Here is a 19,860-nt window from a genome sequence, read left to right on the forward strand (position 1 = left end):
TGCCTGTGTGGTAGAAAGCAGAGCCTTGAGGGAAACCAAGTCCCTTTTGAATAAGTAGACATGGATGCCAGAATGAGCTTGGCTGCCTTGGCACAATGTTGTTTCGTGCTAATATATCCTCTAAACAGCCAGTTAGCCAGTGCTCCTGCAGGTACTCTGCTTTGGGTACCTGTGGTTGCTCACTGGGAAGGCTTGGGCATGTCTGCATCAGTCTCCTTGCACTCTCTCTGGGAGTCTCACTTGGCTTGTGTGTAAGTGGTTATGCTGTAAATATCTACTCGTACAAACCAGTACAGCTCTTCAGACTGCATAAACTAACGAGTGCAGTCTGCTGTTCCTTGGCCTTCAGACTTGCTGATGGGCAGCAATCTTCTGTATCCTAAAGAGACGGAGGATTCAGGGGAGCATGGAAATAAGCTCCACCTTCCAAATTAGAACAAATCACAGAAAGAACATCTGAAGTGGGTGAGTTTGTTGGATTTTTGGGAACTGTAGAAACACCCATTCTGTCTCCTTGCCTCCAACACATTCCAGACCCCTGTCCCTTCAGGTCACATGTGTCATCGCTGGTAACGCTGTGCAGACTTTCTTTATGCAGTGATAGCTGATGGGATACGTGGTTTTGATATCTCTAAGCATCCAGCATGAGGCATCAACTTGCAGCAGGATTTTGACCTCAGCAGCCATGTGCCTTTTCCCTCTTATAACACCTCCCATATGTACCTCATTTTTACTGGCCACTGGAAGGAACAACCCCTGACTATGGATTGTCTTTGGGAGCAGGTAGAAGATGTCTGGTGGTTAAGGCAACCTTTGTTGCATGAACATTATGCCCTGTTTCTTGCAGCAGGTCTGTGGGTTTGTCCTGGTTTTGGCCATGGGTCACCAAGAGGAGACACGTCAGTTACCACTGTAAATGATTCAACGCCAAGTCTGAGAGCATTGCACCAGTATGTTGACAGCACCACACCAAAATTAATTACATCCAGTTTTGTACATAATTTCTATACCTCAGGTCACTCAATTATTCCAACCGAAAGTGAAGACAATAAAGCAAAGGAAGCACATCAGTAGCTCCTCCCTCTTGCCATTGCTGCAGAACATGAGCATGTATCACTTTGAGAAGGTCCAGCAAGGTACCTGCCAGGAAAGCTCTTTCTGATTATCAAATAAATCCCTCTAACCAAAAGTACCAAATGTTTAAGATTGTATTCAATCAATGCTAATAAAAAAAAAGGAAAGCAAGCCCAGCAACCTGAACAAATAAATGGTTTTAAGATTCTACTGAAAGTTTCAGCCTCTACTCAGATTATGAAGATGAATCACTTGTTTTTGTCAGATTTTTCATTTTTACTGTATATAAAACCCACCAGCTGGTCTGGGTCGTAAAACAAGCATGAATGTTTATTATGAGCCAGCTGACATTGGCAAGGGTGTAAGAGTTAAATCCTGTGACCTTCTGAAGGTTGAGATACAATAAACTACAGACTAATTGGCATTCCAAAACAAAAGCATTTTTGGAAGTACAGATGAGCCTGTGGTGTGTATGTTCATCTTTCTGTCCTAATGCTCTAAGATTTTTTTTCAAGGAAGCATATGCCTGTATTCCTCACAGAGTATGAAAAGCACTATGTATTTACAGGGAGAGAATGAAAAGCAAATACATTTGTTTTCCTGGAGTATAATCCTAATTTATGCAATATTCCATAAATAATTTTTAAATATTGTAAAATTCCTTGCCCTGGCTGTATGATAAGGTGATGGCCACTGGGGACAAAAGGTCTGTGTATAAACTCAAAGCAAATTCTAGTGGCAGATCCTCAGAAGAAAATAGATTGTGCTCTTCGCTGCCAGTGGCACTTGCTCTGAATTCCTGTAATAGCAGAAGGACCTGTGTCCTGGGAACTTTTATGATACTGCCTTTTTCCCTGTGCCCTGGTGAGCTATGAGCCAGCACAGGGAGAAGGTTGTTGCAAAGTTCCTGAGCTCCAGCCTGGGCAACCACTGTTGGATAATAAGCTTACCAAGAAGTTTGCATGGGACTGAGTGGGCAGCATGGATCACACGTGAGTTGAAGGAAACCTCTGCACTTGAAAATGTAGGAAAATTACTTGTAGTTAACCTAGTATAAATGCATTTGTTGGGAGAGAGCTCTGTCATTCATAATGGGTAGTACAGCTTTAAAAGAGCAAACATAGGGAAGTAGAAGTTTGTCTTTCTGCCTTTTGTGCGTCTGGGATCATGTTTTTAGACCCAACAGAAAACTTGCTTTGTATTTGCCAGCAGATTCACATATATACAGATAGATGTACACACACAACTTCTTAATGCTTTTGTCTTCGAAAGCATTTTGGTTTTCATTTATCAGTTTATAAATGTGATCAAACATAAGCCCCTGTTTGACCATGTTTGGGAGCATTATGCGTGTCCTTCTGATGTTGATGATTTTAATACTGAACTTCGGTAAATCTTGAGTTTTGGCCATATGTGTATTTTGGGGTGATTTATTACTCAGGAGGGTTGATCTGTTGCAACTGGCAAAATACGAATATTTTTAATTATCTGTTTCATGAAGTTATAGGTTGGCTAAGAAAGTAAGTTACACTTCATGTCTAAGAATAAGCACGAGGCATCTAGAAATCTAAATTACTTTTTTTCAAGAAGAACCAGAAAGCATTATGAAGTTGTTGATGCTCCATGAAAATACTTGCTTTAGCATCTCAGCTCTCTCTGCCACTATATGTGCATTTTCACTCCTTATCCTCTAGCATCTGTACAGAACTGCCTTGCTTACCCCCTAGTTATAACTCCAGACATAATGGATTTGCTGTGGCTGCTAGTACAAATACCTGTTTGTGCCAAGTGATGTGAGCATCTGTTTGCTGCACAACAGCACACTATTTCTCCCTGATCCCTTTCCAACCCACCCACTTGTGCCTAGTCACAAGTCCTGACTGCTCTCTAACCAGCAGCACAAGCACAATTCAGTAATTTATAGTCCCAAGGCTCGAGCTCTTGTTCTTGTTGCAATAAGAAGTCACAGGGTCAAGAAAACCCACCCATGCTACTGAGTGTGCAGAATCTAATCACCCTGAGTCTAGAATTAGCCTCAGCCCTAGCTGAATATTTCAGTTTACTTTTGTCCTACTGGCACCTATGGTTACTCTATTATTTATGATGATGACCAGCTACACTTTCTAAATGGAAGCAGTTACATTGTTTTACAGTTCAGTGGCCAAACATGTTCTGTCCACATAACTTTCTCACTTTTTCCTTATTCAGCAGCTCTGCTTACACTGTGCAAGAGAAGAATCTGGCATTAAGTTTTCCGTATGGAGGCAATGTTTTATAATCAACTGAACATATTTAATCATGCATGTAGAATTACAGGATTTTATGGGGTTTGGGTTGTAGTGCAATAATTTGATCTGACTTACGTTTTAAGAATTCTTAGAGCCTTTTCCCTTCTCAAAGACTATCCCTCTGTCTCAGCACTGTGTGGAACTTGTTGAGGCTTCATTGCAATACTTAGGGGAAAACATCCCATAAGTACTATAAAACACAGGCATGTTCAGCTCCATAATGTCATAACTGGGATTTTGAGTAGGTTTGCAACTTTTTGTCCTAAAAATACATGTATTGAGTGTTCTGGTGTGTAGTATGTAGAGCTACATTATCAACTTTTTCCTGTTTTATAATGGTTAGTAGCTCTTACAGAGAAGGCTCCTAGTAATGGTTATATGGAAGATCCAAGTCTCTGGACCATATGATTTAAAGTTAAGACTTGAACCATATCTCAGTGGAAGTCAGTGTTTTCTATGAGAGTGGTTCCATTTTAGGAAAATAGTTATTTTGGCCAAAGAACTAGTTGCTGATCATGTACCTGGGCAGAATTGCCACAGGACATTATCATTCAAGGTCATGTTGAATCAGGCAGAACAGAGGCTTGAGTGCAAGTTCACAAAGCTCCATGCTTTGGTGAAAGCTTTCTTGACTTGCACAGAAACTCCATCCTAGGAAAGCTATTTAACAAGAGCTGATGCTAGTAAATCTGTACCTCTGTTCTCCTTCACCCCAGAATTTTCATGAAATTGTATTGTTTAAGCATAAAATTTATTTTTATCAAAAAATTTCAAGCTAGCTGTAATCAACAGTGAATCTACTGAGCAAGGGTAAAAATTACTGTGGTACCATTGCTTCTTAGGAATCTTACATCAAAGTCAAAGATTACCTAGAACGACATGTGGAAAATTACATGTGATAAGGGACAAAAAAAGATTCATCTTACTGTGGCAGTTGAAGTGAGGGATAAAGCCAAGTCACCTTAGTTTTCTACTTTCCATGCTTAAAACTGTGAGAATTTACAATTCCTGCTTTCGTCAGAAGAGCTCCAGCAAACCCATCTGACCCTTTTTTCAGCCGTGAGGGTAATGTGCTGTGACGGCTGCAGCGGTGTGAGTTCCACAGGCTGCTGTAGGAACACTCCTCTTCAGGTTAGTTTGGGAGAAGTATAATCAGGCTTTTGCATAATGTGCTCTGAAATCTATACATATCGATGCAGGAGCAACTTTCAGTTGGAGTTTTACATTAGGAATACTTGATCAAAACAAAAGATGCAGAAAAGGGTCTTTTCTCTGCATTGCCAGGCCATAATGCAAACACCACCACAAGCTTCAGGTTTAGCAGCTGCCCATCAACAGGGAGTTGTGTGTGCATGTTCCTCATTTGTTTCCTGCCAGAGTGTAGGTTTGCTGGACTTGGCCTTCTGCAAGCTCCAACAACTTTGGGGATTGTTTCTCTCCCTGCCCTGGTCTCTTGTGTCTCAGCACCACTGAATGAGCTTAAGCTTTCTGGTCTCATGTTGTTTCAATCCATACTGTTGATGGATCCAGGTCCAGGCTCTCTTTGTTGTGTGTTCTGGGACAAAGGGATGTTCTCCTTGGTTTTTTAAGGTTAGATGGGACTGCATTAGGTCTGTTGCACATTTTTGACAGTTTACAGTGTTTGTGGGATTTTTTCATCATGATTATAGTTTTCCTAAAGCTCAAGCATCTTGGATTTATGTGACATATGAGCAGAAAACATTTTTAGCTAATGAGGTGGCATAGACATGTGAAGGTGAATTCTAAAGGCTACAGGAGAAAGTTAATGAAAAGAGCATACAATGTCATGATTTATTAGAAATTGTAATGCAAGATTATTGAATAGTCTTTTTCAGCCTTCACACTACTTAATTTTATTTAATTTTATCTTGTGCCTTTTGCTTTCTCTAAACTTGTTTCTTATTCATTTAAATACTTCTCTTCCCTTCTCTGCCTTTTTTTCCTCTACATGCTTTTAATGTTTTCTTCTAAAATTTATTTCTGCATTCTGTCTCGTTAATCCCTTCCCTCCCTTCCTCCTCCTCTTTGATGTTTGTGCTGTGGACTTCATTCGTTTCCCAACAGACTTCTCCAGTCTCTCATTGCATGATAAAGCAGTGGGCCAATTAGCCCATGAGCAAGGTTTTCCCTCCATTCCTTGCCCAAATCCCCGAAGCACAGGCAGATAATGCTTTAGAGACTGGATGTTTCTATTTGTGCAGCATGCAGGGCTAATGGAGCGGCGTAGCCTGGAGAAGGACTATAACATAAAAAGCCTATGGATGCAGAGCTGCTGTTCTGCTTCCAGCACGTCTTTGGGCTCATGCTCAGGGTTTAATTCGTATAACGCACTCTGCTCCTCGGATTGAAGCTTTATCCCCTCATGAGAGTGCTCTTCAGAGAGTATTTCAAAAACCCGTTCTATAAAAAGCCCAATGACTCAATCGTTAATATATGTAAGTCAGAAAAGCTGCTCCCAAGGTTGAGCAAGATGCGGCTGGTGAAGGGGACTCAGGAGTGGTACTCTGTTGCCCCAGGGGCTTGGGTGGGCTCAGAGAGTCCAAGTCATTCAGGACTTCATCATTCCTATTAGCATGAGCACTTTAGCTCCAAGCCAGGATTGTGTTTAATTTCTAAGTGCATCCTCTCAAAGCTCTATGTATATATTCAGCGTAGGAACATTTTCAGTCACAACTGGAAGAAAAGAGATAGGGATAATGGCTCGAAGTTTATTTCAAATGTTATTTCAAGACTGCACCCCAGTATGATTCTGGGCAAAACATTTCTCTCCTGATTTCTGCGCACGCAGTTACTGACTGTAGCTGGGTGATGAGGATTGAAGCAATTACATTTGTACAGCATTTTGAATGTTAAAAGCTGTTACATAACCAAGTGTTACTATTTGGGGGTGTGCTGCAGTGCAGCAGATCTTGGTGTGAGAGTTGGGATGTTAGGAGGGCACTCGGGCCCTGAAGCAACAGGGCACAGGGCTGCACGGCCCCGTCAAAGGGCCTTACTGCTGACGAGTCACTGTCTGGGGAAAAGTGTGCCCTTCAGCTCATCTACTGATGCATTCCTTTGGTGAATCAGCTGCTGTGACACCAGCGTGGAGGCAGAACAAGTCCCTGTGCTGTGGGAGAGGGTTGTACTGTTTCAATACATTGAGTACCAATAAGTTGTGAGATATTTTTTTAATGCAGCTATAAAAACAAAGGTTGCAGATTAATCAGTCAAGTAATTCTGTAACCATGAACTGTGGATTATGTGACTACTCTGAGTTTAAGGTCATTATGTATCGTAATTTGCTGTTTCTCATAGGTGTTATTTTTGTTTGGCTGGGTTGGTTTTTTTCAATTATCCATGGAAAAACAATTAGAATAACTTTCAGCATTGTACTTCAAGAGCAACAACAGATAAAAAAGGAAAAAAATAACACATCTCCCCCCTCAAAAAAAAAACCCCAACAAGAAAAAAAAGCAAATCAAAAAGTAAACAGCTGATAAGAAAGCTGCTGTCTGCTGATGAGCTCCAGAGTCTTTCTGGTGGAGTTGCGTTAGCTTATAATGTGTCTGGACTAATTGTGATCTAAGGGAAGGAGTGATGATGGCTCTTGCTGCTGCAGAAGTTGCAGATCATATTGACATGCTGCAGTGTGTACAAAAAGGGCCTGTGTTTTGTGGCTTTTCTGTGAACAATAAAATTAGTAACTAGCTGAACATGGTAGCCCACACGACAATGCAGCTGATAAAGCATCAGTAGCAAAGGAGGCATCTTACCAAACCTTCCACCTTTGCAGAAGGAGACCTGGTGGCACAGAGCTTGACTAACTTCCCAAATTTTGCTGTCTTCAGAATCAATGAGTATCAATAGATAGTTAAACCCCTAAAAACATAATCTACATAGTGTAATGGCAAGTTTTAAACAGGAATACTATTAGTGATTTATTCTATTTTGTTTTGGATATATGTGATAACCCAAGGAAACTCTTGGGTGGAGAACGTGGAGATGCTCCAAGGTCATCAGGCTTGCCATGGTTTCAGATCAGAGATTTCTGTGAAAGTATTAGAGTGTTCAAAATCGACATCATAAACTGATTTTAGGAGTAAGTTTCACTGGGCAAGCTACATGTGGTAGCTAGGGAGGTTGCAGAGAAGGAAAAGACTTGGAAATTAAAATCTCCAGGCTTCATTGTTAGTAGTGCTTTGACTTAAGCTGGCAGTCCTGCATCTCCCTGTTGCTGAAAGAGGAATTTGTAGCCTTTTGTCCCCACAGAACACTTTCTGGTAAACTGTTCCCAAAGATAAGGTGAAGGCTTCTATGTGCAGTCTCCTTTTTTTTTGTCACCACATTGGTCATTTCTGTGCACACTGACTTCTGGCTGTGGTTGCTGGCCCTGTAGTTGTAACTTTTATCAGACCAGTTTGTCCATTAAGTGCAGGAGTGCTTCCTTGAACTAGTTCAACTTCTAAAACAGTTTAGATGAGCCCATAAAAAGCTGAGTCAAATTCTAAGTTTTTATTAATCTGCTTTTTGAGCATTTTCTGCTTTGAATGCTATATCCTTTGTCCTTTTAATTTGACAAATGTTGCCATGTGACAAACACATGAAAACTGGTCATGGTTATGTTTGAGTGAAACAGTGGATTTTTCATTTAATTACCATCTTTCTGCCTGTAGCTGTAGGCCCCTTGACCTCTGCATTAACTGCACCATATATTTTGGTGTTTGATAATATGCTCCTCGAGGCAGGGATCTTGCTTGTCAGGTTTATAAATCAGCAATTGCAAGGCTTGCTAACTGTAAATAATACTCAGAAGCTGCATACAGAGAACTTGGGGAAATACATCCAGCAGTTCATATTCATGGATTTCTTCTGAATAGAACTTGCTTTACCCTTGATTAGATTTTTACCAACCTATTAAGCAATCAGTTACATCATTTCTATTCTTGTGATTCTAGACTCTGAGGTCATGTCAGCCTGTCACGAGCAGAAGCAGCTCGACAGAAGTGAACCCAATGACTTCTGCTTTGCCAAAACCAAATCATTTCCCTGCTTGGCTTTTATGAGAGGTTAGAGAGCTCAGAGGAGACATAAACAACCAAAACATGCTGTTTGTGATAATGATCGAATTCTTTCTCTGCTAAGTCTTGTACACTTGATTTTGTGGTTTTGATGTAGTTACTGGTGACTTCCAGTAAGAGTCCTAATAATTTAGCAGATGGTAATCAGGCTTTGGGTTTATTACCTGTAGAGCTGCTTGCCTAATTGCAGAAAAGCAGTTGGCCTTTCTGGAGGGAGAGCTGAATAGGCTGGGAATGATCTCAGCTCTGAGCTTGTTTTGATGGCAGGTTGCATTCACAAAAAACACCTGTGTTCCAGCTCGGCTTTAATAGTCTCTTGTCTTCACACTTTATTTTACTTACCTTCTTTTCCATGCCACTTGCATTTGACTAAGCTATATTTTATTTGAGTCCAAAGCTGCCATGCACTGTTTCAGTGCCTGCTGTGCTCTGCCGAAAGGTGGGTGCCTGGCAGAGAAGGGGGAGTTGAGCCCTCCTGGGCATCCTGAGCTCACCTAGCAGCAGCTGCACCTCGAGAAATGCAGATGAAAGCAGCTGCTGTTATATTTCATTCTCCCTACTTCCTTGAGGATCTGGTAATCACCTGTTTGGTTTTATTCCCATTTGATTTATGTTCCCTTTTGTTGCTGTGTTTCTGACAGATCCTCCTGACTGGGTTCCAGATGAAGTCTGCAGCTACTGCACTGCATGCAAGGCTCCTTTCACAGTCATTCGCAGGAAACACCACTGTCGGAGCTGTGGCAAGGTAATGACTCAGACATGAGAAACTGTCCACCAAAGACTGCAGCAAGTTCACGTGTACCACAGAAACTCTGCTGCACAGCAAAATGTGTGCACTTGGCGAGGGTTTTCAAGTCAAAAGTGGGTTTGTATGCCTTGGCTGCCAGCTCAGCTACGTTTAGAAATGGTTGGGGAGGGTTTTGACTTTTATCCAGCAATAAGCATTTGTCTGCTAAAGGCAGAATTCCCTGCTGAGATTCGAGAACACCCCCCCCCTCTACTGCAGAGTCATTCTGGGCTACTGCTGTAAGCTTTAACGAGCCACAGCAGCATGCACTGTGAGGGGTGATGCATACAGCTCAGCTGCAGGGACAGTGTGTCCTTTTGCTCGATTCTAAACCTTTTCAGGATCACTGGGGTGTGTAGGACTGCTGCTTTGCGAGTTTGTATGGGAGGAAGAAGGAGCAAGAGAGTAAAAAAGCAGTCATGTACCTCAGGAAGCCAGAAATCTACAATCCTATTTTGCTTTCTTGCTGGTGTACAAGTTGAAAAGTAAGAGGGTAGAGAAGCTGCTTTCGTTAACCTCATAATGGACTGGCAGGGGTAGGAACTTTGGAGAGACTCGCAAATATTCCACTAGTCTTTCTTTAAAACCCATGCTTTGCATCTCTGGTGGGGCTGCTTCCCCTGTGGCCTGCAGACCTGGACAGACCTGCCTTGGCTACTGTCAGTGCTGGGACACTTGTTAGAGAGGCTGAGCACAGCCAGACGATCTGGTCATCGGGCAAGGAATTGCCTGCAGAGGCTTTTTACTTGCTGTGCTGAAGAGGGTGGTGGTGCCAACAGACCAAAGCACAGCACATACCGTCATCTCTCCCCTGTCTTGAAATCAATTTGTCCCATCCTGTTCTTCAAAGGAACTGAAGTGAAATTTCCCTCTTGTTTTTCAGATCTTCTGTTCCCGCTGTTCCTCTCACTCTGCTCCATTACCTCGTTATGGTCAGATGAAGCCTGTCCGTGTTTGCACTCACTGTTACATGTTCCATGTCACTCCTTTCTATAGTGACAGAGCTGGTATCTGACATATTAAACTACTGGTGTGTCTTCTGGAGTCTGACACAGACTGATATCTTTGACCTAAGCCAAGAATTAACTTGAAAGAGGGACCCCATGAGGGCACATAGGCTTTGACATCCGTTATTATAAATTTTGTACAGACAGTTTTTATTGCATTTTACTAAGCTGCTAAAGGGAAGTATGAAGCGTCTGTAGCTCTGAGGCTGCAGTACAGTCTTCCATAAATTTATAACATTAATGTTACGATGCCATATGCAGAACAAATGCACTGTGTGGAAGGAATAGGGCTCAGAGAATTGAACAAGCATTGCTGCTTATCTTACACGCTAGGAACAGAGTAGCTGGTTCACTAGTCCATCCCAGCAGATCAGTCCCAAAGCTCTGACACTCCTGTGCTCACTAGAATACCAGCATGGCTGTGGGTATCAGCACTCTCCCTCCTGCTGCAGTTTAACTTTCCCATGACTAGATTTTTGCTCCCTATGCTAGGATTAATTAAAGCAAATCTATTTCAAATCCATATTCGATATTTACAAAGGCAAAATTCTCTGTGAATCTCACAGGAAGCACTGGAGGTCCCAAAGCAGTTTATTTCTGTTGCCTTTCATTTACCAAGCAGAGCAATAACTCCAAGTTGTCTTCTAAAAATTCTTGCAGCTTCCAGTCCCATCTTTTGGAGTTTTGGAAGTATTTATAATCTGAATAATTTATGCTAAATCCTGGTAATAAAAGTCTGACACAGAGCTTTGGTTTCTATATTAGCCTTTAAAACTTAAACTTCAGAGGAGATGGTTACCAAATAAATTAATTCATATTAATATAGGTATTTTTGAAAGATTTCAGCAGCAAAAATTCAGTAGATGTGACAAATTATTTCTCCCATACTGAGTTTTTGTTTAAATGATTTTTAAAAGGAAAATACATAGTGAGGTATCTAAAAGGTCCTACAGAATGGTCAGCCAGAGAAGGGTACTTGTTGTCCACATTTGGCAGAGTAACCATGTAAAATATTGCATACTGTTACTTCACTCATGCTAACAACTCAGAAAACACTTGTATTAGTTTGAAACACTGGGGAATAATTTCTGTCTCCACTCAGAGAGGAAAGAAATAAGACTCGTGTGGATTCATGCTATGATCTCGCACAAACTCTTTGCAGTGAGACCTCCCTGAGCACTGAGGTTTCAAAGGCGTTTGGACATGCTTTGAGTTGGCCACATGAAAAGCAAGACAGTGTGTGCTGTGGTGACAGAGGAAACGAGATCAAGAGCTCTTTCCTGTGTCCCCTTTCTTGACTCACGGTGTTACACTGTGTTTCAAAGTGATAGCTACAGAAAAGGATGAGGTACTTGTTTGTGGTGTTACTCTCCAGAAAGGTTGTCATTCAAAATGATAAAGCAAAACTGGCCAGTGTTGACTTTTTTTTTTTCAAATTTATTTATTTTGGTGGGAACATTCCCCTGTTAAGTGGTTTACTGTTCAGTGTTAATGAGCCATATAAGGGTGCAGCAGTTTGGCACTTCTGTCATTTCGAATCAGATGAAACAGCTTCACTTAGTTTCTGTGTAATGCACAAGCCTTATGATGCTGTTTGTAGACAATGTCAGCTATGATGTGTTATCCTCACCTTATTTATATATTTTTTATTATTACTACTTCCCTGGGATCCTTCTCGTGAAATCCTTGAGTTGGAGTGTCTGCATTCACCAGAGTTTGGAGAGGTGTGGGGTTGGGTGATTGGTGGGAGATGGGGGATGTGGTGCAAGCAATGATACTTATTCAGGCTTAAATCTCAGGCTTCACATTGCAATGATTATTGCAGTTTTATTTTTAGGAAAAAAAAACACAACAAGTTTAATGCTTCTTTTATAGGATAAAAACTTACAACAAACTTCAATTGTGAAATAAATATGCACAAAAGTTGCTTCTGTGGAGAAAAAAAATCTTATTTAATGGACTGAATATTTATTTAAGCTTGTTTTTATTTTGTAAATGCTGTAATTCAAAATCATTTCCATAAATATGATATTTAAAGATCTCAGACACTATAGTTTCTTATGTAAATACAGACTCCTATTTCTCTTACTGAAAAGCACAATGACTATATCAATACTAATATACATTTGCCTCAAGGAAGACTTTCATCTTGTAATCTCTTCAGATAATTAAAGTGTCAGGACTTTCTACTTCCATGTGCTGGATTGCTCTTTCATTTTGGGGTCTGTTTACTTGGAGTGACAGCTGCCATCCTGTCAAACAAACTGCCCTTAAGTCTTTCTCACTTTGCAAATAACATGAAAGAAATGAGTTTAAATTTGAGAATGGAAGTTGCCCGTGCAGGGAAGGGCTGGTAAATCAAAGCTGGAGCACTAACCTGTCACTTAGCATCGCCTGTGCCTTCTCCTGCCACTGGCTGAAACTCTCCCTTCCCAAAATATCTTGTGTCAGGGGCCACTTCACACATCAGGCATATTTGATCTGCCTGTGTCACATCTGAATAATCTTTTCTGTGGGGGATACAAATCTGCAATGAAAATAGCACTCCTTGGATCTACCTGCACAGTTATCCTTAGGAAGCATGAACTCCCAGTGCTGCTTTGTTCTGCTCCTGGTATGAGCTGTAGCTGTTAAAGGTTTTATGAGGATTAATTTTAATTTCCAGAGCTGATTTTGGGATGCCATTTCACTGAACAAAAACCATGTTACATCTCCATGACATTAGGATCTCAGCTTCACTGGTCCAACAATGGGAAAATTTAATGGGAAGGCTGCACACAAGTGTAAGGTTGCATTTGAATTAACATGCATAGCATTTATGGGCAAATAATGCTGCCTTAAGGTATGTATGAATAAATGAACAGTAGAAATCTATCCTAATGGAACTCTCTAATAAAAAAAAAGGTTGGGTTTTTTTTTCTCCAGGACATAACAATGTGTTTGTTCCACAGCAGTTTTCCTGTTGGGGTTACTTCAATGGCAACACATGGAATAATAAGGTTAGAGCAACATTGGCAAAGGTGGCAGTAATTCACCTGGTGCTGGACTCTCCTGTATGGCAGGTTCCTTCTGAATCACAGCTGTTTTCAGGTAAAAAAAATAATTAAACTCTGAAGTGATCCTTTCTAGGTCTGCACAAATCATGCAGCACTTCCAGCTTTCTCCATGTTTGTAAAAGCAGGTGGGTATCAGGGCTCCCTCTGCAATGAAAGGAACTTCCATAAAATAATACCTCTGCTTCCACAGAATAGCCCTGTCTAGAAAACTCAAACATATTTAAATGCTGTCACACAGCAGCGCAGTGAGGAGGAACCTGGATGGAAGTAATGTGTGAGGAATGACCTTTGTGTGTGTTGTTTATCTAACCTGAGAGGAAGGAGGAGGAAAACGAGCTGTGTGCATGTGTGGTTGTGCCTGTACGCAGATGGGGAGATGCAAAGGAGGGCTGTGGGAGCAGGAGATTGACTGTAGGAAAGGTTCAAGTAAGCACCAGCACAGTCCTGCCTGGGAGCTGGAGGAAACCACCAGCGCCCTCGTGTCTCAAACTGAACTCGTTGTCAGTTCATGCAAAGTCAAAGCTGCTGGGGCTGCATCCTCCAGTTTCCGTGGCAACCCCTGATAGCATCTCTCTGCCAGTGCCAAGACTGCAGCACTGTTCCTGCACAGGCAGGCACAGAGGCTTCTGCTTTCTGCTTCGTCAGAGGGATTGTGGTGGCTCAAACATCTTTATTTGTAGCGAAGGTTTATGCTGCAAAGTCAGATGCTTACTCTGAACTCTGTTTTCTGATTATAGCATTTTACTGACTTACGCTTTATTTATGTCACTTGTCTGGAAGAAATCTTCTCTGTGAGCATCCTTCTGACTACTTTCCAGGCCTTTATTACCACTTTTTCCTTCTTCTCTTTTCTCCTTTACCCCACCTTATCACCCAGCTTTCAGTTTCTGCTGTGTATAAACTAGACTTATTCTGTGGCCTCCTTAGCTATCGTGCAGATAGTAAAATACTAAACAACTGAAGGAGCTTTCATCTCTATTGCTTCCTCATCGTGTCTTTCAAGTTCCCAGGCATAGGCTTGTTTCAAACCTTCATTTGGTGTCCTTGTACCTGCAGGAGCATCCTGCCACGTGGGTCCTTCCTCACTGCCTGAGCTGCCATGAATCTTGCACCAAGGTGTTTAAAGTTCTGCAGTGTTCCTTTACTTTGTGGAGGAGAAAGGATGGATAGTTGTTCATAAATTGTAGATATTGTCAAGACTATGGATTTTTTTTTATTTGGCTCTTTTTTTTTTCTTTTCTCTTAAACCAAAAGATGACAAAATATTAGGCCAGAAGAATGAAGGGGAAAAGACTTGTTATAGCAAATCTGGAAGTGTGAAGATGATGTTTTAATGAAGTAATTGGTCTCTTTGAAAACAAGCTCTAACTGCATGTGCTAGGAATGCTGGGGCTCATGCATAAAACAAACTGGGCAATTAGTCTTTCATGAACTCGTTTCATTTCTTGTTTTCACTAAACATGAAGGCTCTGAAGTGTAAAGTACAATTTTCCCTCACATTTCACTCAAAGGTATGAAGTTGATTTGTCTTCTCAGTTTTTCTCTGCAAACAGCCACCAGTCTGTTGGGGCTCTGAGGTTGTCTGCAAAAGAGCAAATTCTGTGTCCACAGCACTGCAGCCAGCAGTGGGGCCTGCAGGCCTCCACCTCTGGGCACCCCTGAGGGGCAGTGAGAGGTGCCCCAGGGCACAAGGTGACTGCAGAGGGACTCTTGCTCGTGTCCAGCTACTGAGTGCTGCTGACATCTGCTCTTCCTCATGAGCACAAGGTGTCTGACACAGGGCCCACTGTGCCTGGGAATGGCAGAGCCAGCAAGCATTGAGCTGTAACTACCTCAGATACTACAGAGACTTTATTTGATGAAAATAACCCCATGCCAGGCACTCACACCACTTAAGCATGCACTAAACTCATGTCTTACTCTAGAGTCTTACTTAGGTGTTCTTGCACTTTTACATAGTTCTTCCCAGGGCAATAAAATGCTGCTGTTACCACCATGACTTTTTTTATTCACTGAGCTAATAAAAAAGTAATCAAACAGCAGCAGGGAGGGTGTTTGAGGTGACTCCTTTCTAGGTGGTATTTCAGCAGTGGCCAGCTTTCAGGTTTTTAGCTGAAATGAGGCTGTGGTTCTGATGAGTTTGTCAGTATGTGGAAGGTGATAAGAAATAGTCCTGTACAGTGTTTTTGCTCGTAACTTCTCTCTGATGATGTCCTATAAAACATGCTGAAAATATTCATCTTGCTTAAAAAAAAAGGTGCCTGAAAATGATGCTTAAATGCCTCAGCCGTTTTGGACAGTTTGAAGAAAGTTGTCCCTTGTCCTTCCATGGCTGGGATAATGGCTCTGCCAGGGGCTGTTCCTGTCAGATCTTTGGTCAGGAGAATTTGCCTGTCTTTATTACCAAAGGACCTGTACCATGCCATCTTCCTTTGTGTGTGTGTAGCCTCTGAGATCAAATTTTGAGGCACTTGATGATAGATAATTATTTTTTCTGGCCAAGACCATTTGCGGTTGTTGCTTCACTAGCAGCTTTTCTGTTTATTATGCGGCAGTAAAACCTGCTGGTTTCCAGTTGTTTTGGTTTTTCAAACTGATTTCACTTTCTTTGGCTTAGCTGCAGAAAGCTGGAAATTAATAATTGAAGATATAAACAAAAAATAATCACTTTTGCAAGTTCATAAATGTATTTAGAAGAAACTACCCTATGATCCCTTGTCTCTCTAACACTGGGAGATGGTATAGGAAAAACTGAACCCCAAGTAATTCAAAAGTCCTGGATGTCATTTCTGGACCACCTGCTCTTGTGTAGGAGGACATGTTAACTAGTACAAAGGGAAATGATCTCTCTAGTGGGGAACAAAAATTACAGCTTTGAGACAGTGATTGTAACTTAACTTTGTCTAGAAATAACTCTTCCCTAGTTTTTAAAAAATAGTGAAGGAAGTTGTTATACTACTCAGGTAAAGTAGCTCTGTTCAAATAAGAAAATTCAACTAATTTGGTCCAAGTGTTTTAGAACAGAATACAGAGCTGCCACAAATTCATTCAGTGACTAATTTTATAGCTTCTAATTGCTCCATTTTTAAGGTTCTTTCAGGGCAGAAACCTTGCCTGGAGAGCAAAGTAAACCTTACCCAGCTGTACTCCTGAAAGGTGGTTTTCTCTGTCATGTTTGCTCCTCACATTCTGCTTTCTGCTCTTTCTCTTATTTATTTTCTCTTTAAAGGAACCATATCGGAGTTAGACTCTAAACTGAGTCTCAGGGAAAATGCTTCAGTATTTCTTTCCTGTAGGGAGCATTTGAAACATGGCTGTGTCTAGTGTCTGTCTCAAAAATGTGCCTTGTGAAAGCCTGAAGTTTTGAGTGCTGACTTGCATTCAGATGCTGCCTCCATACAACTTTTGTCTTGTACTGGAACAAGAGCAAAGTAAAGAATCCAAAAATCAGGATGGTGTTAAGTGTGAAAGCTTAAGGGCATCTTAGGAAGAGACTCTTGATGGTGCTTTCTAAAAATACCCAAGCAGAGAACCCAGCCTCTGTCACCACCAGGCACGAGGCTGCAGGGGATGCAGCCCTCAGCTGGGGACCTGGGACCTGGCCAGGCTGGAGGGAGAAGCCAAGGAGCTGACTGCCCAACGGGATTTTTTTTTCCCCCCACTGTTTTGCTAAAAACAAATCCCTGGAGGAATGCAAGGTGTTGTCTTACCTACTGCATTGAGGGTATTTTCAAGGAGCTTGGAGAGAAATCCACTCAAGCACAATAGTGTGCTACTTCTCTCTGCCCACCTGGTGTTAGAGAAGTACTGTACAGGTGGGGGAACAGAGAGAGGCTGTTGTCTTTTTTGCTTGTTGGTTATATTTTTAATATTTTTTCTGCTTGCTTGCTGCAGTAAGAAATGAAAAAGAAAGTGCTCACTTTTTGAAAATCTTCAATTCCTATTCCTGCAACAAAGAATTCTCATAATGTGATCTAATTGCATAGCACAAATAAATACTGATCATTAAATAAATATTAGTTTGGTTTAAAATAGACAAATCATTAAGCCCAAATCAAGCAATTATGAAAATGCTTCCTCTGAGAACAGACAGCTCAGAAGCCATGGAGAATACCAGTGCTGTGTGATAAAACTCTGCCCCGTGTGCTGCTCCTGGAGGTTTTCCAGTGCCTCCCCAAGGCTCAGACGTTGTCACAGCATTAGCTGCCAGAGGAAGTTGGTTCCTGCCAAATCGTATCTCCTTGGCTGCTCTGAGAGCTGCTGGGGCTGCGTCAGCCTCTGCAGGGCTGCTCTTATTTGTGATATTTACACGGTGGCTTAAGCACCTGGCAAAAAAGGAAGATGTAGCTGAATGGAGGAAGGTGGTGAGTCCTGATAACAATGTTTCTGGTGTATTTTGCTGTGAGGGAAGAAGTCCTGGGGCTGAATAAGGGTTTGGAAATCTTCAAAGTTGCAATCTATTGAATGTATCAAAGCAAATGCAGACACTATCACTACCCTGTAAATGCCTACACAGGGTGCACAGATCTGCTAAGTTGAGCTCTGCCAATCACCTGGGTCTAATGGGAACCAGGGGCCAGAAGTTGAGCCAATTCGAACAAATGCATATAAGAAAGAAGAGGCTAATTCTCTTGTGGATAATCAACTGTTGAACAGTGAGCTAATAGTTGTGGTGAGCTCTGTCAATGATCACAAGTACTTTTAACACAACATCAGGTGCTCTCTACAGGTGCAGTGGTGTAGCCACCCATGTTAGGAGTAAGGCAGAAATGAGCACTCCATGGGGCTGTCCTGCACCAGAAGTCAGGGTCCTGGTGGTCTCAAGTTTCTAAATCGGTTCAGGAGTTACTAAGAAGAAGGATTTCTGTGTTGGCTGATGTGCAGGAGGGATGCAGTGGCACAGGCCAAGCCACTCAGCATTCCTCATCTCTCTGTTTCACCCTGGAGTTAATTCTGCACTAGGGCTGTAGTCACACCAGCACTGGACTGTTACAAGCAGCAGGCAAAGAAAGGTAACACAAGGAAGAGGGAAGCAAAGAGAAATGTGCTGCCATTTAGGACCCCAGTGTCTAATGGAGGGGAAGCAAAATCCCTAACCACAAAAATCTTAAAATTTGCAATTCATAATCAGGAAAAGGAATCACTTCCCAGTTTGCCAAGAACAGTGCTCCTGTCCTTGTGAGTTGGCTATCATTTCCTGTGGTGCTCATCAATCTGGTGTCATCTGAAAGCATCACTCCTGCTCACAGCCAAGCTGGGCTGTGGGTACCACCAGTGTGCCACGCATGGGAACGGAGCAGGGCTGGGTGTGTAGCATCACTGCTTTCCCAGACCTTGCCTACAGCTAGAAAAGAAATGATCCTTCTGCTTTGTTTTCATTCACAACTTCTGCTGGCGGCAGAGCAGGGAGCATGTTTGTCTGAGCAACTGGGCATGGAACACAGTGGCTAACCCTGCACAGATGTTACAGTGAGGTACAACAGAGGATGTAAGTAAAGGTCTTACACCAAAGGGCTCTATTGATATTCTCACCCAGCAGAGCACACCAGCCGTGAGGGACTGGAGGAGGGAGCTCTGCCTTTCCTCTGCCCGAGCATGAGAAGTGTCTGCTGGGCCCCTGCCACTTCTGCTGAGCCTCTGTCCCAGTCCATCCCTTCAGAGATGGCTGGAGGGACTGCTGTGAGCATTTTTGGGGCATCCCCACAACAGATGTGTTGAAACACTGTGCTGCAGTGGAGTCTGTAAGATTTTTCCTAGTGACTCCTTCCTCAACCCTGCACAATGTCCCTGATCTTTCCTTGCTAGCCACAGTACCAGCATGCTAACGTGCTGTCACACTGCTGTAGGTATGTTATCTCCATCCTACAGAAGAGCTTATTAAAGGACTCAGGAACACAAGATCAGATCATCCTGTCCTGCTATCTCAAACATCTATGAATAATCCTTTTCATAAATCACTTGTACCTCATCACAGAGGTAAGTGCAGTTCTCTTTACTGTACTCAGACCTTAATCTTTCAGTCGACCAAAGGTTTTAGAGACACCAAAGTCTCCAGACTCTGATGTTTTAGTGGCCCTTTGAAGCTTAACTTTGGATCTCAGAGTCAGTCGTCCCTGTTCCACTTTCATGCCGGGGACCTTTTCTCCCTGCCTGCCACCTGGAGCCTCATCTAGAGATGTGTCTGGTGGAAAGAAGAAAACTTGTGGGAAATGTCTATGCTGCTGTGAAAGAGAGTGTTGTGCCATGTAAACTGAGACCTGGGTTGGCTCTGAGCTTCAGCTTGAAATCACAGCTTCGCCTGGTCCTCTGAAAGTGATCAGTGTACTCTAGATTGTCTTTCCCTTTGGCAGGCTGCTCTCATCCTAAAACCAGTCTCTGGCTTTCACTTGGCTTGCTAAAACATCCCAGACCTGCTGGATGCATCAAGTGCAGGTGCCAGTGGTCAAGGTGGACCTCAAGGCTAAATTCTGCTCTCACCTCCTTCACTCCTATCTGGGCCTGCAGCTCCATCTCAGCAAGTATTTACCAGCACTATGGGGCAGCTCAGCTCACAACGGTGCTGAGCAC

General features: G+C 42.3%; 1 protein-coding gene across 4 annotated transcripts in view; it reads left to right on the forward strand.

The window, feature by feature from the left end:
- ZFYVE28 (zinc finger, FYVE domain containing 28) overlaps positions 1–10,745 on the forward strand; it is a 79,611-nt gene extending 68,866 nt beyond the window's left edge. For 3 of the 4 annotated variants that reach the window (XM_009069686.1, XM_009069688.1, XM_009069689.1), the window contains 2 exons: positions 9,085–9,188; positions 10,114–10,358. In XM_009069686.1, coding sequence (XP_009067934.1) covers positions 9,085–9,188; positions 10,114–10,245 — 236 coding nt within the window. In that variant the 3' untranslated portion in view covers positions 10,246–10,358. Of the gene's footprint in view, positions 1–9,084; positions 9,189–10,113 lie in introns of all 4 variants that reach the window. The other variant, XM_009069687.1, reaches the window with a different exon arrangement.
- The last annotated feature ends 9,115 nt before the right edge of the window (positions 10,746–19,860 follow it).

This window comes from Acanthisitta chloris, unplaced genomic scaffold (genome assembly GCF_000695815.1).
Source record: "Acanthisitta chloris isolate BGI_N310 unplaced genomic scaffold, ASM69581v1 scaffold15132, whole genome shotgun sequence".
Taxonomy (NCBI): Eukaryota; Metazoa; Chordata; class Aves; order Passeriformes; family Acanthisittidae; genus Acanthisitta; species Acanthisitta chloris.